The sequence below is a fragment of the Callithrix jacchus genome, chromosome 16 (assembly GCF_049354715.1).
Source record: "Callithrix jacchus isolate 240 chromosome 16, calJac240_pri, whole genome shotgun sequence".
NCBI lineage: Eukaryota > Metazoa > Chordata > Mammalia > Primates > Cebidae > Callithrix > Callithrix jacchus.
This window is the reverse complement of record NC_133517.1, coordinates 46,734,857-46,753,927: the sequence shown is the minus strand read 5'-3', so window position 1 is coordinate 46,753,927 and position 19,071 is coordinate 46,734,857. Positions and strand designations below refer to the sequence as shown.

At 38.8% G+C, this 19,071-nt stretch overlaps 1 protein-coding gene and 1 long non-coding RNA gene across 12 annotated transcripts in view; one reads left to right on the top strand and one right to left on the bottom strand.

Annotated features, from left to right (window-relative positions):
* The window catches only part of MRPS28 (mitochondrial ribosomal protein S28), a 240,982-nt gene that overhangs the window by 115,452 nt on the left and 106,459 nt on the right, over nucleotides 1-19,071 (bottom strand). For 7 of the 11 annotated variants that reach the window (XR_008477073.2, XR_013527926.1, XR_013527929.1 and 4 more), the window contains one exon: nucleotides 2,416-8,230. The exons of the other annotated variants lie outside the window; for them this stretch is intronic. Coding sequence is in view for 4 of the 7 variants with exons in the window: in XM_008982821.5 (XP_008981069.2) it covers nucleotides 8,062-8,230 (169 nt within the window). In the remaining 3 variants the exon portion in view is untranslated. Of the gene's footprint in view, nucleotides 1-2,415; nucleotides 8,231-19,071 lie in introns of those variants that run through there. 11 annotated transcript variants of the gene reach the window in all.
* The window catches only part of LOC144579725 (uncharacterized), a 63,112-nt gene that overhangs the window by 18,882 nt on the left and 25,159 nt on the right, over nucleotides 1-19,071 (top strand). Inside the window, exon 3 of the long non-coding RNA XR_013527936.1 lies at nucleotides 14,859-14,934. This is a non-coding gene — a long non-coding RNA (uncharacterized LOC144579725). The remainder of the gene's footprint in view (nucleotides 1-14,858; nucleotides 14,935-19,071) is intronic.

The window sequence follows — 19,071 nt, the reverse complement described above, 5'->3', positions numbered from 1 at the left end:
TTCAATCTATCACAATTATTTTCTTTTTCTTGAGACAGGGTCTCACTCTGTTGCCTAGGCTGGAGTGCAGTGTTAGATCATGGCTCACTTCAACCTCAACCTTCTGGGATCAAATAATACCCCTGCCTCAGCCTCCTGAGAAGCTGGAACCATATGCATGTGCTACCATGCCAGGCTAATTTTTTTCTTGTTTTTTTTTTTTTTACTTTTTGTAGAGACAGGCTCTATGTTGCCCAGGCTGGTCTTGAACTCCTGAGCTCAAGCAGTCCTCCCATCTCGGCCTCCCAAAGTGCTGGGATTACAGGCGTGAATCACTACACCTGGCCTACAATTATTTCCTTGGTTACAACTATTCATATTCCCCACACATGCAAAACTCCCCCATCACCATCTTGTGACATCTCTCCCCAACCCCAAGACCTCATCCAATCATGGCATCTGCCAAAAGCCTATGATCTTTGTGATCTGTAAGTCCAAATGCTACTACTTAGATCCAAAGTCCTATAAGCTGAACAGAAATTATCTACCTCCTACATACTTATGGTAGGCACCTTCTAAGATGGTCCCAATGGTCCCTGCCTACTGTATTTGTGGCCTTGTGTTACCTCCTTCCTATGAGTAACTTGCTTCTAGAATGTGGCAACATCGAGGAATGTCACTTCTGTGAATAGGTTAACAAGAGTGACTTCCATCTTGCTAGCAGACTGTCTCTTTTTTTCTGGTTCTGATAAAGCAAGCTACCATGCTAAGGAGGCTCACTGAGGCTAACACCCATCAAGGAACTGAAACCTGGCAATTATTTAAGTGAGCTTGGGAGTGTATCCTTCCCCAGTCAAACCTTCAGATGAACCCCAACCCCTGACTGATGACTTGAACAAAGCCTTATGACAGACCTTGAATCAGAGAATCCAGGATTCCAGCTGTGCCTGGAATCCTGCCCCACAGAAAATGAGATAATAAATATATGTTCTGTTGTTTTAAGTGACTAAACCTTAGGGATGTTACTTAGCAACAGATAATTAATTAGCAGTAGATAATTTGTACATCTAATGTACAATGGTGGAACAGGGACAGGATAACTGCAATAAATACTCCCATTTGAAAAAGTAGACTGGGCTGGGTGTAATCTTAACACTTTGGGAGGCTGACGGGGGCAGACTGTTTGAGTTCAGGAGTTTGCAACCAGCCTGGACAACATGGCAAAACCCCAACTCCACCAAAAAAAAAAAAAAAGAAAGGAAGAAAATTAGCTGGGTATGATGGTGTGCACCTGTAGTCCCAGCTACTTAGGAGGCTGAGGCATGAGAATCACTTGAACCAGGGGGCAGAGGCTGCAGTGAGCTGAGATTGTGCCACTGTACTCTCACCTGGGTGACAGAGTGAGACCCTGTCTCAAAAGAAAGGAAAAGAAAAAGGGAAAAAAGACTAGGAGGCACATCACAATCATTGGCCCAAAACAATTCTGAAATTCCATTAGGTAAGTATTGTGGGACTCCCTATTATGGGGTCCCACTACCCTAATGCAAGGATGTTCCTTATTAGATACTCATTCTGCTTCATAAGGATAGCTCTCAAGTCCATTTTTCTCCATTGCTCTTGGTTCTGTTTTCTCAGAGGCCCTTCCTGTTCCATGATACTTCTTGCTCTTTTGTGAAGAGAACATTGCTGCCCACCACCCAATCCCAGAAGCAATGCCACTTCTAGGTATTAATTTCTGTATTGGTCAGCTATTGCTGCTTAACAAACAACCACAAAAATGTCAGTAGCTTACAATAATAAGCACTTATGGCACCCTTAGGTCTACAGACCTGAGGGTGGCTCTGCTTCAGGCCACAAGTCCATTTGGCTTATTCTAGTCTGAGGGTCTGTGCCAGAAAGCAAGGCCACATTCAAAAGCATATTCTCTGTTCACATCACAGACACTAAACTCCCACTGACCTAAAAGCCAAGGCCAAAGTCAAGGGGCAGGAAAGTATATTTTGCCATCATGAAATCACATGGAGAATATGGAGAATATGTGAAGAAAGAACTGATTTCAGTTATTCAACCTACATCACACTATATAAATTTTATGTGAAGAAGGGTTTCTCAGGAGGTGGAGGTTGCAGCAAGCTGAGATCGTGCCACTTCACTCCAGCCTGGGTGACAGAGCGAGACGCTGTCTTGACAAAAAAAGAAAGAAGGGTTTCTATGCCTAAAAATAGTTTAGGTTCCTGGCCAAAATGATTTTTAAAATATCTAGTTTTTGGAGCACCATGGAAATAGAACAGTTGCATGGGTAAGGGGTAAATGAGTTAAGTATAGAAAGAGGCCAGTCCTGTTTGCCAGGCACTGAAGGTTGTTGTATATTTCATCAAGCACCTGGAAGGAGTAGAAGGAAGGCAGAATGAGGATGCTGCACCATTAACCAGTATATCCAGAATTAGCCCATCATTTATTATGGGATGCTGCACAATCACCCAGCATATCCAGAATTAGCCCATCATTTATTATGGGATGCTGCACAATCACCCAGCATATCCAGAATTAGCCCATTATTTATTATGGGATGCTGCACAATTAACCAGCATATCCAGAATTAGCCCATTATTTATTATGGGATGCTGCACAATCACCCAGCATATCCAGAATTAGCCCATTATTTATTATGGGATAAACATTTTTTTTTTTGCATGCCTTAAGTTGCCCAAGCAAAATAGATGCATTCAATTGTAAGTTCAAAAGTATATTCTAATACACTAGTGTTGGCAGCGGCATTATACATAATAGCAAAAGATGGAAACAACCCAATGTTCACCAATAGATGAATAAACGATTCTGTTTACACACAATGAAATATTATTCACCTTTAAAAAGGAATAAAATTCTGATACATGCTACCACCTGTGAAGCTTGAAAACATTACGCTAAGTGGAATAAACCAGACACAAAATAACAAATATTGTATGATTCCACTTACAAGGGGTACTTAAAATAGTCAAATGCATAGAGACACAAATAGTGGTTACTAGGCTGGGAAGAAGCAAGAGTTATTATTTAATGGACACAGAGTTTCAGTTTGGGATGACTGAACATTGTGGTGATGGACAGTGGTGATGCCTACATCATGTAAATGTACTTCAAGCCACTGAACTGTACACTTAAAATATGGTTAAAATGGCAAATTCTATTTTTTCTTCTTTTTAGCCATTTATAGTCTTACCAATTTAATGTTCTTTTATGTGGTATATTTTAATCACAAAAAAATTGCTTCATAGAAAAAATATATTCTAAAGCTAAAAACAAATAATTAGGATAATCTATACCACTGTACTTCTCTACCATAATAGGTAAAGAGTTGACCATATTTAATAATTAAATATTATGCCAAATAAAAATGACATTGGGAAGGGCCGAGAAACTCTTATGACATATCTATGTTTCAAAGAAAATGAGGCGCCTACAAAGACATGATTAACCTGTTATGACTGAAGAAAATGCACTTATTTCAAATTTATATTCTTGTTCAGAAAACCAAGAGGTAAATCTGAATGGCAGCAGTCTTCATATGTCAGTAGCTGTATGTTTGAAAATTGCAGTAACCCTAGGAATGCACGCAGATCTCCCTTTAAGAGAGCCTGATTCAAGGAGTAGAGTTTGCAGACGCCTCCAGCTGCTGAACCTTCAGAATCCAGCAGTGTCATGCTGAGGTGCCACTCCCTGAACCTCTGCAATGACTGAGCTCGGTGCGAGTAGTAGACATGGGCCATTCTTGCCTACTATGGAATTCTTTCTTTTTTTTGAGACAGAGTCTTGCTCTCTTGTCAGGCTGGAGTGCAGTGGTGCGATCTTGGCTCATTGCAATCTCTGCCTCCTGGGTATTCAAGCCATTCCCCTGCCTCAGCCTCCCGAGTAGCTGGGAATACAGGCACACACCACTGTGTCTGGCTAATTTTGTGTGTGCCCGGCTGTGTGTGTGTGTGTTTAGGAGAGATAAGATTTCATCATGTTGGCCAGGATGGTCTTGATCTCCTGACCTATTAAATATTTAATAATTAATTATTAAATATGATCTGCTTCCCAAAGTGCTGGGATCACAGGTGTGAGCCACTGTGCCCGGCCTACTATGAACTCTTCTAATGGGCAGTCTTTGTTCTGACACTCCCCTTTAGCCTGGCTGAGAATTTCACAGAGCTGCACTGCAGTCCGGACACTCTTCCTACCCAACTCCCTTCCATTACAGGTGTCAGATCCTCATCACAGCTTGAGACTCTCCCGCTCCTTCTTTACTCCTGCTCCCTCTCCTCGTTATCCTTCGCTGGCATTTCTCCCAGAATTGCACATCCAGTTCTTAGTGTCTGTTTCCTGGAGGGCCTGAGCTGACACAGAAACTGTAAGTTTTGTTAGGTATGTTTGAGTTGACTTAGAAAAAGTATGGGCATGATTCAGATATTTGCCCTACTTTAATAATATTAAAAAAACGAAGATTGTTTCCTGAAAACTAGTTCTCTAGGCTATCTCAGCCTGGCTGACTTGAACTAGGTGACTGGCGTTTGGGGAGCTGGTTTCATTAGGTAGGTTGCATATAGCTGGAGGCCCCACTGACGTTTTCATTCAGGCTGTAAAAGGGGGCAATGCTGCACCAAAATATAGAAGTAAACCAAAAAGGAATGGAGCACAGGAAACTGGACATATAATATGGGCTGCAAATGGCAATCACAGAGTCAATGCATTAGGAGAGATGGGTAGTTGTTCTCTGAGTCAGGCTGGGAAGTCAGTCCCTGACTGAACAGTATATGTCTTAGAGATGCCTGGTGTAATTAACTTTCTAGGGCTTTCCTAACATACTACAAATTGGGTGGCTTAAAACAAGTCATATTCTCACAGGTCAAGAGGTCAGCAGTCTGCAGTCGAGGTACCCGTATATTGATTCCTTAAGTATTCAGAGGGAAAACCTGTCCCATGCAGCTCCCCTAGCTTCTGGTGGCTGCTGGTAGTCCTTATTTGTGGCAGCAGAACTACCATCTCTGCCTCGCATGCCACATGGTATTCTCCTTGTATGTCAGTGTCTCTGTCCAAACTTGCCTCCTCTTCTAAGGACATGAGTCATAGTGCATTCGGGACCCACTTCAATCCAGCATGACCTCATCTTAACTTGACTACAGCTGCAAAGTCCCTATTCCAAATTCACAGGTTCCAGATGGACCTGAATATGGGAGGTTGGGGAGGTGGGGAACTATTCAACCCAGTACACCTGGAGACTTGAGTTTACATTAAAAACTAGCCTTTAGATAAGAGATGAAGAAGAATTTTCTGGTGGTGAGACTTTGAAAATAGAAATATAGGGTCTTGTTGCAGATCTGAGGCATGAGAAGGTACAGACTTCTTTCCTGATCACTGTTCTTAGGATATTACTTAATCGATACTCTCCTTGGCTTCCAGTCTTCAGAGCAGTGAAATATCTGCTCTTTAGTGCATTTCTGTACATGGATTTGGCCCATTCCTTTACCGACAATTGTTTCTATAGAGGAAGGCAGATAGCAGAGTCCAAATACTAAATTCCAGAATCATGCTGGAGAGGGAGAGAGACAGCCACTTTGGGTGGAGGTGGGCAGCAACATCATTTAAGTGGAATGGGGGGAAGGAATCTAGGTTATTTTTTATCTTTTCCCCAAACCTCTTTATTCTGACATCCCCTAACCCTGCTTCACTCTTAGATCTCTAAGTACCTAGTTCTGCCAGTTCCTGAACATACTGAGGATTCTGCAGTAAATCAGGTTGGTTCTCAGCTTTCTGCACTGACAGCTAAGAACGTGTCTATCTCTGTTCCGCTGTGTAAATGTCTATTCATCCATCTACTTTCAGCTTGCAAAATTTTGTTGTTCTTTTCCTGTTTTTCTCACACTTGACTTTTTTTTTGCTGTGGGTATTCATGTGTCCCATCTATCTATTCATTTATCTATCTATTCATCTATCTATCTTCCTATTCATCCATCCATCTCCCTTTGTTATAGTTTGAGCTAGGCTTTGGAGGGAATAAAATTAGATGCATATATTAACCTGACATCTTAACCTGAAATTCAGATTTAAAGTGATACCAGTCAATATGATTGTAAGGTTTTCTCTCGTAACTCTAAGCAGCTCAGGTGCAGGAATGAAGTGGGCAGACATTTAATCAGGGTTGAAGTTTTGCCAGATGAAAAACAGAGGAGGGAGGAGACAAGCCTCAGGGGTATTTTAATTGCAAGGGAGTCATCATAATGATGCACCCCAGAGTCCAAAGCTGGATGAAGAACATAGTGAGGACATAAGATGATGAGTGAAAAAACAGAGTCAATGGGGATTGGAGTCTCAAAAACTTTTTAAAAAGTGCTCAGTTGGGTACACAAAATGAAGGGAGTAGGAAGGATAGTGAGTGGAGGGCTTAAAATTTAGATTTGAGACTTTGCAGAGGTGGCTATTGGGTGTGACCTTGGGAAGGGGTGGTGTGGCAGACTCTTTTGCCACAGCATCATTCATCCATTGACCTTCTACGCTGTGACAATGTCACACCTTCATTAAGAGGTGGAGTCTTATTCTTTCCCCTTGTATCCGGACCCGCCCTATAACTTGTTTATAACCAACTGGGTAGAAATGAAGCTGTGTAATTTCCTATGCTAGGTAAGATAGTGTTGACCTGGCTCTAGTGGAATGCTCCCTCTGGGGAAAGTCTGCATATGAGAGTGACCAACTACCCAGAGACTGCCACGCTGGAGAGGCCACATGTAGGTGCTCTGGTTGACTGTCCCAGCTGAAAGCATCCCTGCCAAAGTACTAGACATGTGAGTGAAGCTGTCTTGGACCCTACTAGAGCAGCCAGTCAGGTGACTTCAGTTGATACCATGAGAAACAGAATTGCCTAGGCCAGATCAAGAACCAGGCCTGAATTCTTGACTTACATCATTTGTCAAGTATGATTAAATGTTTATGATCTGCAAGTATCTTTCATCCAGACCTCTCCCATGAACTCCAGAGTCATATATCCACTACAGTTAGATGGCTAATATGCATCTCAAATTTAACATGTCCAAAACTGAGTTCTGGATAGTTCTCTCAAATCTGCTCTTACCTACCTCAGTTAAAGGCAATTAAATAGTCTTCCAGTTGTGCAGGCCAAAAACTTTGCTATCATCCTCACTCCTTCCTTTCTCACATATTCCATATTCAATATGTTAGGAACTCCCATGGGCTCTATCTTCAAAATATATCCAGATTTCAATCACTTCTCACCAGTTCCACTGCTACTGCCCTGGTCCAAGCTGCCATCATCTCTTGCCTGGATTACAATGATAGTCTCTTACAGGTTTTGCTGTGTTGTCCTTTGCATCTAACTTACTCAAAGGGATCCTGCTAAAATGTCAGATTATATCCCTCTTCTGCTCAGAATCCTCCAATGACCTGCCATCTCAATCAGTAAATAAATGCCAAAATGCATTTACTAGGACCTACACAGCCTGCCTGCCTCACCTCTCTGTTCTACTTTTTTGTGCTCCTACAGTGGCTTCCTCCCTGGTGTTTCATCTGGATAGGTGCAGTCATGTCTCAGGGGCTTTGCACTAGTTGCTTCTTCTGCTGGAAAATTCTTCAGAGACCCATGTAGCTAGCAATCTGTCATTCAGACACCATTCCTTGCTTCTTTTTTCTCCTTAGCATGTATCACTGTCTACCATACTATATATTTTACTTATTTATTATCTGTTTTCCCCAGTTGAATGTAAGGGCCATAAGGCAGGAAATTTTGTCTAATTTGTTTACGGCTGATTAAACTAGTACCATGCACATAGACAGCACTTGAAACATATTTAATGACAATTTCTCTGTACAGTGTATACTATCCCCATCAAAGGAAAAAAAAAAACATTAAGAGCAAAACAAGAGGTGGGGGGGCCGGGAATAGCTAAAGAAAATTCTAACAAGAGTTATCTATAATTATAGCTTTTATTTATTATATCTTCATTCAATTATTTATTCACAATGTTCTACTTGCATTCTTGATGTATATCTGACTTCATCAAAAGAGTGAATCCACTAGGCAAAGTTCATTTATTTTTCATGATGTTCCTCTTTTGATTTTGAGTCTTTACTCTCCAGGAGTCCTAAGAGAACTGCATCTGCCTCTAGTATAGTTGTATCTGTTGTTCCTCCCAGGAACCTAGACGTAAGTTCCAGATCTAAGAGTCGCAAGCGGACCCTGGTTCCTTGCTGATATTTCCTAAATAGTAAGAAAAAAGTGTCCATTAATTCTGAATATCATAACATGAACAACCAGTTTAACAACCACCACGAAATTCCAATTTTAATTTATGTTAGCTCAAGATGAAGTTAACACTGGTATCTGAGAAATAGTTGTATTTGACATAAAAGTAATTTGGTTGTATAAGAATTTTTTTCTCCCCTGCCGTACCATCTTTTTGTTTCAAAAAAAAAAAAACAAAAAACAAAAAACCAGGGTCTCACTTTGTTACCCTGGATGGCATACAGTGGCACAATCATAGTTTACTGTAACTTCAAACTTCTGGCTCAAGCGACTCTCCCACCTCCATCTCCCAAGCAGCTAGGACAACAAGCATGCACCACCATGCCCAGCTAATTTCAGAGTCAGAATCTCTCTGTGTTGCCCAGACTGGTCTCAAACTCCTGCCCTCAAGTGGCCTCCTAAATTGTTGGGATTACAGGTATGAGCCACTGCCAGCTCTAGAATTTTCATCTTAAAGTTGCTTTTAAAGATTTTAAAACCACAGTAAACTGAAATTCAAGCAAGTCAGTTCTTAAAACTGGTGTTTGCTTTAATTTGTCATTTAAAGTCAGAGAGTGTCAAGGGGAAAAGAAGTTTCAAATACATTTTCCTCCTGAAATTAAACTGTCTTTTAAAGTAAAATTTTACAAAAGCAAAATGGAAAAAAGTCTAAGTGCAAAGAATTCGGTATTTGGGATTGGTTGCATTGTTATCAAAATGTAAGGCCAGCTGGATGAACCTGGAGGACTTTATAATCCACGCACAGTAAGGCAAACCCCATGTGATCTCTCACTTATACATGAAATCTAAAAGAGTTGAACGCCTAGAAGTAGAGAGAACTACAGCCCCTGTGGTTACCAAGTCAAAGGATGTTAGTCAAAATTTCAGTTAGATAGGAGGAATGAGTTCAAGAGATCTGTTGTACATCATGGTGATGACAGTTAATAACCATGTGTTGTAGACTCAGTAATTGCTAAGTGAGTAGATTTTGTGTTCTCATCACCAAAAATCATTAAGTATATGAGGTAATGCATTTATTAGCTCAATTTGGCTATCCCACAATGTATATGTGTTTCAAAACAGAATGTTATACCCAATAAATATGTACAATTTTTATTAGTTAAAAAGAAACTAGGAAAGAAAATGTAATGCCAGCCATGACACACGATGACTCAATTTAGTCAATAAAATACTCAAATATTTTATAATGCCAAATGATAACTGATATCCATTTGCCTTTCTTCCTCAATTGTTTTAAAAGTTAAATATCAACATTCTAGAACAGCAAGAGTGAAAATACTGCTGATTAAAAATCACAAATCTGTAACAATCTAAATATATGCTTTATATATTCTAATTTAATTTTAAAATTAAAACAACTTCATAGAAAATGGAGAAACAAGGTTCTCAAAAAAGTCACTGGAAAATAATTTTGGTAGACTACATGTGAATAGTCTCCACACAATATTAGGGTATTCTTCAAAAATTTATAACATTTAGGCTATTCAGCTTTTTTTTGAGAAGTCCTGATTTTAGAAATAAATTTTTTTGTAAAATCTGGAAAATGATGAGGTCAATCACATTTTCTAGCCCTTCTAAATGTTTATATGCATATATGTACATAAGTGTATTTAATTTAACATCAGGCAATATTCTGCATCTTTGCTTTAAAAAACTATATGTAACATGGAGATATCCTCCATGTTACAGATAGAAAAATTATGGTACAGGGAAGTAAAGCTACTGGCCTAATGCCACACAGTGGTCTAAGAGGATTCACAGATTATTCTGCTCTTCCTTAAGTTTTCAATTACCTATGACCTCTTGAAAGAACAGTAAACATAATCCCTTTAGGAGTGGTAACAATTTATGACTTCATATAGTCTTATAATGTCTTTCCTATGAAGTAAAATGTAAGCCATACTGCTACCATTCAACTCATTATTTTAATAATTCTCCATTAGGAAAATAGCTACTTTCAATGGTTACAAATAAATTATCATTAAAAACAATATCTACTGCCTCATGCCATGTTTTTTTTTACATATTTTTTTAATTGGGGGGAAAAGCTCCCTACACACTTTTGCAGAAATCTTGTATTTCCTATTAAAACCAAAGAATACTACTGTCTTGAAAGGCAAATAGGATGTCTCCACCGAGCACATTCAAAATGAAAACAGCCTGTGTTTTTACTGCTTGGTGTGTTTCTTTTAACTTCAAGTGCTTGCTTCTGACTGATCTTTGTGAACTCCTGCCTAAATGGATTCAATCTCAGCCTTTACCAAGACTGCTCTCTTCCACTGTACACTTTCTCAGGCCATATGCTGCAGTAAACGAGCCTGCATGTCTGAGCTGTATAGGAAAAGGGCAATTAAATCTGGTTTTGCATTTCTGTATGAAGGGCATGGTTTAAAGAGTTTCCTTTGGAGAGGTTTCTGACATTCTTTCCACAGACATTCTTTAACATCTGTCAGTGTATGCCACTGATGGTTCTCACAGACTTAAAATAGGGAGAATCTTTCTGACTAGTTCTTTGATATAAATATATTAAGTAATACAAAGCCAACAAATACAAAGCTTGGATTGAACCTCAGTATCCAAAGAGAATATTGTGAGGAATTCTGACTTTGCTAGTCAAATTAGCTGTCTTGCTGTAATCATAATTCTCAGAAGTTTTAAAATAGTTCTTTTGAAATCATTAACCATCTATGATTTCATCCTACTACATTAAAATCATTCAGACACTTTTCTGGCTTTCTCACAATTCCTTAATTAGAGTTTTAAGACTATAGAAGAAAAGTTTCCATTTTCTCTTTTTTCAAGAGGAAGAAAAACATTTCTAAAGGTTTAATTAGCATCAGTGTGTTTCTTTTTCTAATTCATACCAATGCTCATAGTCATACCAATCTACATGTGAAGTCAGCAGCCATGTCCCTGTGTGTATGTGTGTGAGTATGTAGGAATGTGTATGTATTTTCTTCTTTAAATAAACTGTCTGGGCTTCAATTTCATCATTGTTTAAAAGCACAGGGTCACGAAAGACCTTAGATCTTTTGCAGTTGAATGATTTTATTCTACTTTTATACTAAGTGTTTGAAAATTGATATAATAACGTAAAGTGATATTACATGCAAAATTGATTATATATATACAAAATGCAAACTTTTAACCCTTTTTATTAGCTACGTAAAATACTGCAATAATCCTGAACATTCAATTAAGTGAATCTTTAAATGCAGACTACTTGGTTTGTTTCAGATGTGCCCCAGTTTTCCAAGTACCATATACCATGTTCCCTTGACGTGTCTAGTCTATCGCTTCTTTCCATTCAATCTGTAAGATGCCTATGAAGAGTCTCCCATTTGTTATTTTTATTCCCTAGATGATCAAAAGCATGCAACACTGCATAACCCTTAACTGATTCCTAGACAATCTATTGAATAAGTGGCTAATTATTTAAAAGATGTGATTAAGTATTGCTATGTGTTTTAGTATCTATCGCTCATCACTGTACCACCCATCATCGAGCACAGAAACCATGATTAACAAAATAAACATGAGAGGATGTTAAAAAGTCCTACTCCTGGGAACATCACACACTGGGGTCTGTTGTGGATTGGGGGGCTAAGGGAGGGACAGTGGGGGGCGGCAAAGTTGGGTGGGGAAGGATAACACTGGGAGAAATGCCTGATGTAGGTGATGGGGTGATGGAGACAGCAAACCACCATGGCAACAATCCTGCAAGATCTGCACATGTACCCCAGAACTTAAAATACCATAAAAAAAGAAAAGTCCTACTCCTCTCCACTATTTCTAGTCGTTATTAAAACTTCAAATACAGCACAAGTCCTAATTTATTATCCCAGGTCATTAGAAGATATAAATTAAGATATAATAATTATTATAATCATAATTTTTGATACCTGAATTATTCCCAAAAGTCCTTTAAAAAATAATGATTATCACTTTAAAAATACTATCTAGAGTGTGCCTACCATTAGGTCAAATAAACAATATGTATAAATGCCCATTGGAAATCTACATGCTGTTATGGCAATGAGCAAAAGACACTATTCATAAAACCAAAGTGCCTTTCCTCAAACTGCAATTATCCTGAATACTTTAATCTTGTTCTAAAAATCTAATATGAATATATAATTTTCAAGTTCTTTTTAACCTTTCCCTGACCGTATTTTGTTCCACCGCAAACAGAAGTTTTGTCTCTTGTTCAAGCATTGGTTTATTTTATGAAATGTGAAAATGGAGCATTTATAAATGTTTAGTAAATAATTTCATTTTCAATAATGTGGAATATACATAAATACATTATAAATGGTATCAATAATGATAGTTATAATTTTTTCTCAAGTTACAAAAGAAGATGTGTCAAAAAATGAGGGAGAGCCAGCTATGGTGGCTCACACCTGTAATCCTAGCACCTGGGGAGACCAAGGCAGAAGGATTGCTTGAGTTCAGAAATTCAATACAAGCCTGGGCAACATGGCAAAAGCCCATCTCCACAACTACGGAAATTAGCCAGACATGGTGGCACATGTCTGTGGTCCCAGCTACTTGGAAGGCTAAGGTGGGAGGATTGCTTGAGCCTAGGAGGTCGAGGCTACAGTAAGCCAAGATGACACTACTGCACTCAGGCCTGGGTGACAGAGCAAGACCCTGTCTCAAAAAAAAAGAAAAAGAAGAAAAGGAAAGGAAAGGAGGAAAAGGAAAATCCTATTGAAAGAAAGGAAGGGAAGGAGGGAAAGAAGGAAGGAGGGAGGGAGGGAAGGAGGTAAGGATGGAGGGACGGACAAAGGGAGGAAGGGTGGGTGGGAGGGGAAAAGAAAAATCCTGTCACCTAACAACCATATGAAGTCTATTTTCATTAACAAACTAGATACTTTTTGCTAGTCAAAATATGAATATATATATATATATGTAAGGGGCAAAAAAAAAAAAAAAGAAAGAAACAGGAGTAAATGCTTTCAGGTACCTGAAATATGCTGATGACTAAAACTGGGATAAAACTTGGTAGTATTATGGCATCTAAGCAAAAAGGGATGTGCTTTGTAGTATACAATTTTCATTTTAAGAGAGAAGAGAATATATACATTTATTGACTGAAACAAGTTTTTCAGTGTAGCACATAGGTTTGATTGTGACCAAGTATAAGAAATCTACCTTTCCTGGGCTATTTACTCATCTGCAATATGCAACACCTTGCAAGTTTGACATGAGGCTTAAAGCATTAAGGATGAAAAGTGCATGGAACATAATGAATACACAATAAATAGGAGCTTGTGTAATTCACCGCATCAATACTTATTTATAAAAAGTACAATAGGCAACCAAAAGGACAGTCACTTCAAATATGGTTTTACTAAAGATACTAGAATACTCTTCAAGTAGACAAGTCTAGTACAACCTTCAACATATATAAAAGAAATGACAGGAAAGCAAAACTCATTGAAGGCATTCTTTGAGTTTGAAGATTTGGCGCCAAGGGAGAGGATGACAAGGTCCAGAGATTACCCTGTAGGTTACAGTGACAGACTTGGCATATCTGTGGGGAGCCTGAGCTAGGAGCTATCACAGGGTATCTATGAAAGATTTTTTAAGTTTTTTTGTCTTAAAAAGAAAATACTGATGCCTGGGGTCCAACCCAGACCTGCTCCAGCAAAATCAGTAGGATAGAGCTGGAGATTCATGCTCATTTGGGAAAACACTCCCCATATGGGTCTGGTCTCCCGACTGTTCAAAAAAAATCACTGATTAATGTGTTCGGCAGCTATTCTCCAAATGGTTTGTGGTAACTTTGGGCCAAGCTGAATCTTGCTTAACTCAAGCCTTAATTTCCTTACCAAGTGCATGCAGTTTTGACATTATGTAGAAGGTTAAAGTTAGAACTACATATTTTAAATATCCAATATTAGTGGGGCAAAATTTGTTTTTCCCTTATGAGAATGAAAGAGATTGATATTAGAGGGGCAAAATTTGTTTTTCCCTTATGAGGATGAAAGAGATTGATATTAGAGGGGCAAAATTTGTCTTTCCCTTATGAGAATGAAAGAGATTAACATGTACTTTCATCTAAACAAAAGGCTGAATCATTTTAGCTTGGCTGTATAAGGTTTACTGTCATTAAGATTATACTTTCATGACCAAAAGATTTAAGATTTTCAAAATCACTAGCACAACGCTCGAGAACCTAACACTTGCTCCATATACAAGAGTCAAGTTTTGGTTTGTCAACTGCTTGATGGCAAATGTTATTTCCTGATTACCTCATCCCTAAAATGTCCTTCCACGGTAGAATCTCTGTCTCCAGATTCCTAAGTCCCTGTGCTTATGACTACATTAAGAGAACAGAAAAGTTCTAAATTGATTGTACCCCCCAGTTTCAGGTTTGTTTTAATCCTGTTTCTGTCTCTCTGAATTAGTTACTTATTAAACAGGTATTGTTGAATTTTCAACAAACACTTGTTCAACACCTATATGAAGTAAGAGGATACCAGCAAGAATTAGAGAAACTGTCCCTCTCCTCTCCTCTCAACCCCAGGAGGCAAAGATTGGGGGAAAAGTCATATTCCACCAATTCCCTCTGTAGGAAGAAGAACCACTTTAGGTCTGCCGTGATTTCTGTGACTTATCAACAAGAGATGAGACTTCATGGATGCCATCAGGTAAGCCAAGCACTTAAGAGACTGTTATTGTAGTAGAGTGTGTGGGCTGGCAATGGTCAGAGAGAGGAAAACAATCTTTCATAAAAGAATCAGACCCATGCTGCAGATTCCATGCAATCCAGAGTGCTTTGAATAGCCTCTTCCATAGGACAAGAACTAGGGTCAATGAGGGAAGAGGGAACAGGAAGGGAAGAGAAGGGGAAAGAGTGGAGCACAAAGACTACTATCCCATGCTGGCCAGGCTTATGTTAAATTGGTTTGAAAAAGACTCCCGACTGGGTGTGGTGGCTCACCCCTGTAATACCAGCACTTTGGGAGCCCAAGGGAGGAGAAGAGCTTGAGTCCAAGAGTTTCAAATTAGTCTGGTCAACATAGCAAGCCCCTTTCTCTACAAAATAAGAAAAAAAAAATTAAAAATTTGCTAGGTGTGGGGGTGAGTGCTTGTAGTGCTCCAGGAGGAGCTCTTGAGCCCAGGAGTTGAAAGGCTACAGTGAGCCGTGATCACGCTACTGCACTCCAGTGAGCCCCTGTCTAAAAGTTAATCAAAAACAACAATAAAAAAGATTTTCAGGGCTTAGAATAGAGTTTGTGACTTGACATAGGTCCTGTTTGATATCTGCCCTTTGCATCCCCAATTCGGAGTACTTTTTTTTTTTTTTTGAGACATAGTCACTCAGGCTGGAATGCTGTGGCACAATCTCAGCTCACTGCAACCTCCACCTCCCAGATTCAAGTAATTCTCATGCCTCTGCTTCCTGAGTAGGTGGGATTATAGGCATGCGCCACCATATCTGGCTAATTTTTTGTATTTTTAGTAGAGATAAGGTTTCACCATGTTGCCCTGCCTCAGCCTCCCAAACTGCTGGGATTACAGGCATAAGCCACAGTGCCCAGCCTGAGTACATTAATTAAACACTACAGGAGGGTGTAGTGGGTCACACATCTCTGCTAAAAATACAAAAATTAGCTGAGTGTGGTGGCACATGCCTGTAGTCCCAGCTCCTTCGGAAGCTGAGGCAGGAGAATTGCTTGAACCCAGGAGGCAGAGATTGTAGTGAGCAGAGATCATGCCACTGCACTCCAGCCTGGGCGACTGAGCAAGAATGTCTCTCCAAAAACAAACAAACAAAACACTATAGTTCATGCTCTATTAAAAACTGAGGGCACTGCAGCCTAGGAAATTCTGTTAAATTAAAAATAAAAATCAACTGCATAAGTACAGAAAAGCAAACACTTTAAAGGCACTTCATGTGAGAAGGTGGTTTTAGATCATTACAAGCTCAGTAAGAATCAACAATGTAGTTTTGCTCCCCCAAAAAGCTAAAGTAATTTTAGGCTGAATTAGAAGCATATATTCTATTCTATAACGTATAATCTGCATAATAATCTCAATCTCCTTTTACTTTTCTGACCATATCTATTGTGATCTGCTCCCAGCAACACAATTAGAGGGTCAACTGATAATTGGAACCTATCAGGAAGGGGATGGTGAAATACTGTATTATGTTGAATGAGAAATTTGAGAGAAGGAAGGCACTTATCAGATTGGAAAAAAGTAGCAAGACCCTAAACCTGTCTGAATTTGAAAGGCTTTATTATTAAAAAGATGACAGTACTAATTTTATGTGACTATATTTTCTAAGCCCCCCCCCCACAAAAAAAAGCAGAAATAAAACAAATGGGTAGAAGCTTTAGGATGGCAGACTCATAGCAGTTTAATATGATCAAGAACTTCTGACAGAGCTGGCTGGAAAGGGAATACGTTTTTTTGTGTGTATTAATGGTGGAAATCACAGGGAATTTTCAAAAAATGGATGACCTCTGTGGCAACAATGGAGTCTAAATTCAGTAAGGGCTGAATTAGATGACTTTCAAAATTCCTTCCATTTCTAAAATTTATGATTCCGTGACCCAGAAAGCCTAATAGGTCTCCTACACCAGAGAGCATGAAAGCTGGAAACCAGGTTTAAAAAAGAGCAGCCAAACAGAAGGTTAAGTCGGGTGTATAGTAAAAAATTTAAGATCTGATTATCTTTCAGTCTACCTATCATCATTTAATTCTTATAGACCACGAAGTACACACTCTCAGTGACTTACCACATCCATAAGTGCCCTGACTTATTTCCAGATAACAATATCCATTATGTATAAAAAGCTTTTTTTATCTGACTCAAATCTGAAGCTAAAGATTATTCTGGACATGACTTTCTAGATAGATGACCAGCTAAGTTGTGTTTCAGATAGAAGGACCACTTAATTAACTAGGCAACACAGGTGTTTTAGTATATTAATCAATTCCCTAGGTAGGCAAGTCCTAAATCGCCCTCTTCTCCTATAGGAGGACACATGGTAGCTACTGCTTTCTGTCACCCATGTTATTCTTTAAAAGTCTCTGTCAGTGTTGGACTTTTGAACTTCCACTTTGTAGCACTGCACTACACTATATGTAGTAAGCATTCTATATGTTTGTAGAAGATTTTAGTAAATATGTACTTTCACATCCTATATAAAACATCTGCAAAAACATTTTGCAAACTGGGGGTGTGAAGTCTTTGGACAAGTCTGCATTCCACCACCTGTCATATGTGCTCCTTTACTTGGCTTCCAATCTCAAAGCCGCATTCCCTTATTTTAAATCTTGAAGAGCAGCATAAGTGTTGACAATGTGTTACTTAGAATGTTCCAAGTATTCCCTGATCTCTGGGTCATTCCTATCAAAACAGGAGTGTGGCTACACAGTGACCAGGGTGCTTACGCTCAGCAAGCAAATGATACTTTTGCTTCTGAGAAAAGAAATTGCTTCTGAGACAACTGGTATCGCTCGGGTGACTTTGTTCTAAATGCTAATATCTTACTCTAAATATCATCAATTGTCAAATATCTTTGGAATAAAATTCTGCACAAAAAGGATACACTTCAGAATTTCTGAACAAAAAGTTCCGAATTGGAATAACAGGCAAGAAAAGCATCTATTTATGATTTAAATTGTAAATAAGAGCTCTGTTGTTTGCTTTTGTTTTTATTTTGATAGAAACAGGACATTGAGGCAATTTCCTTGGGATTAGATAATGACATTATTTTACACTTTTTACTATCCAGGAAAAAACATTCAAATAATAAAATTAAAAAAAAACAGTATTAGGTATATTTTGATTGATATAAGTATCTTTGAATAAATTCTTATGCCTTTAAAGTAAAGCAAAACAGGGTAGAATAGTGACTTATTTTTGTCTTCACCACTAAAAAGGAATTAGTAGTTCTTAACAGAAACTCTAACTTTGATAAGCATTCATTTCCCCTATCAAATTCTATTTTATAGGGATTAGCTGCATCTAGTTGTCCTTGCCATTTGGACTTCCTAAATCAGTGGTTATGACACAGAAAAAGATCTCAAGATCTTAGAGCTTTCCAACTTTTCAAGAAAAGATGAATGAAGGAAAAGCAGAATTCTGTAGAGACAGCATGTATCGTACCATATATTAATGGGTAAATAGAGCCAGTTCACTGGTCGGAACTAATAAAAACTAGGGTAACAAACTGACAGTGTTTAAGAACACTCCTTGTAGGTGAACAACTCTCCCATCATTATGTAACCCTAGGCAAGGTATTCAGCTCTTGAGTCATTATTGTAAAATAGTAATCACCATAGTTCCTACCTCATAGGATTGCTGGGCAGATTTCGGGAAACAATGCATATAAAAGACTTAGTAAATCCTCAATAAACGTCCAGTCAGGCTAGGCCTTGATTTAACAAAGAAATAATTCAGGTACAGAACTAGCTACTCTCTGTCATGAAGTAGGTCTGGCTGTAAGGTTTACTGGAGCTAACTGATTAGCAGGAGGACTGTCTAGGTTGGGAATAGACAACAGTTGACAGGGAAATTTTCAAAGATGTTGTGTTCAATGAATTAAGCTTAACTTTGGTGGGAATCAATTAGCTATAGGCTTCTAATCTACTGGATAAGCAACAGCATCTGGCTTTTGAGAAAGTGTGTCTCTAGGCTGTAGAGGGCCTTTCTGTTGACAGCAGGGTGCAAGTGACTGAGGATATTGGAACAGAATATGAGCCTTGAGGGACATGGGCCCTGCATGAGTATTTGGCCTGGCCCTGGGGCTCCAGCCTACCAGTTTGTTCAT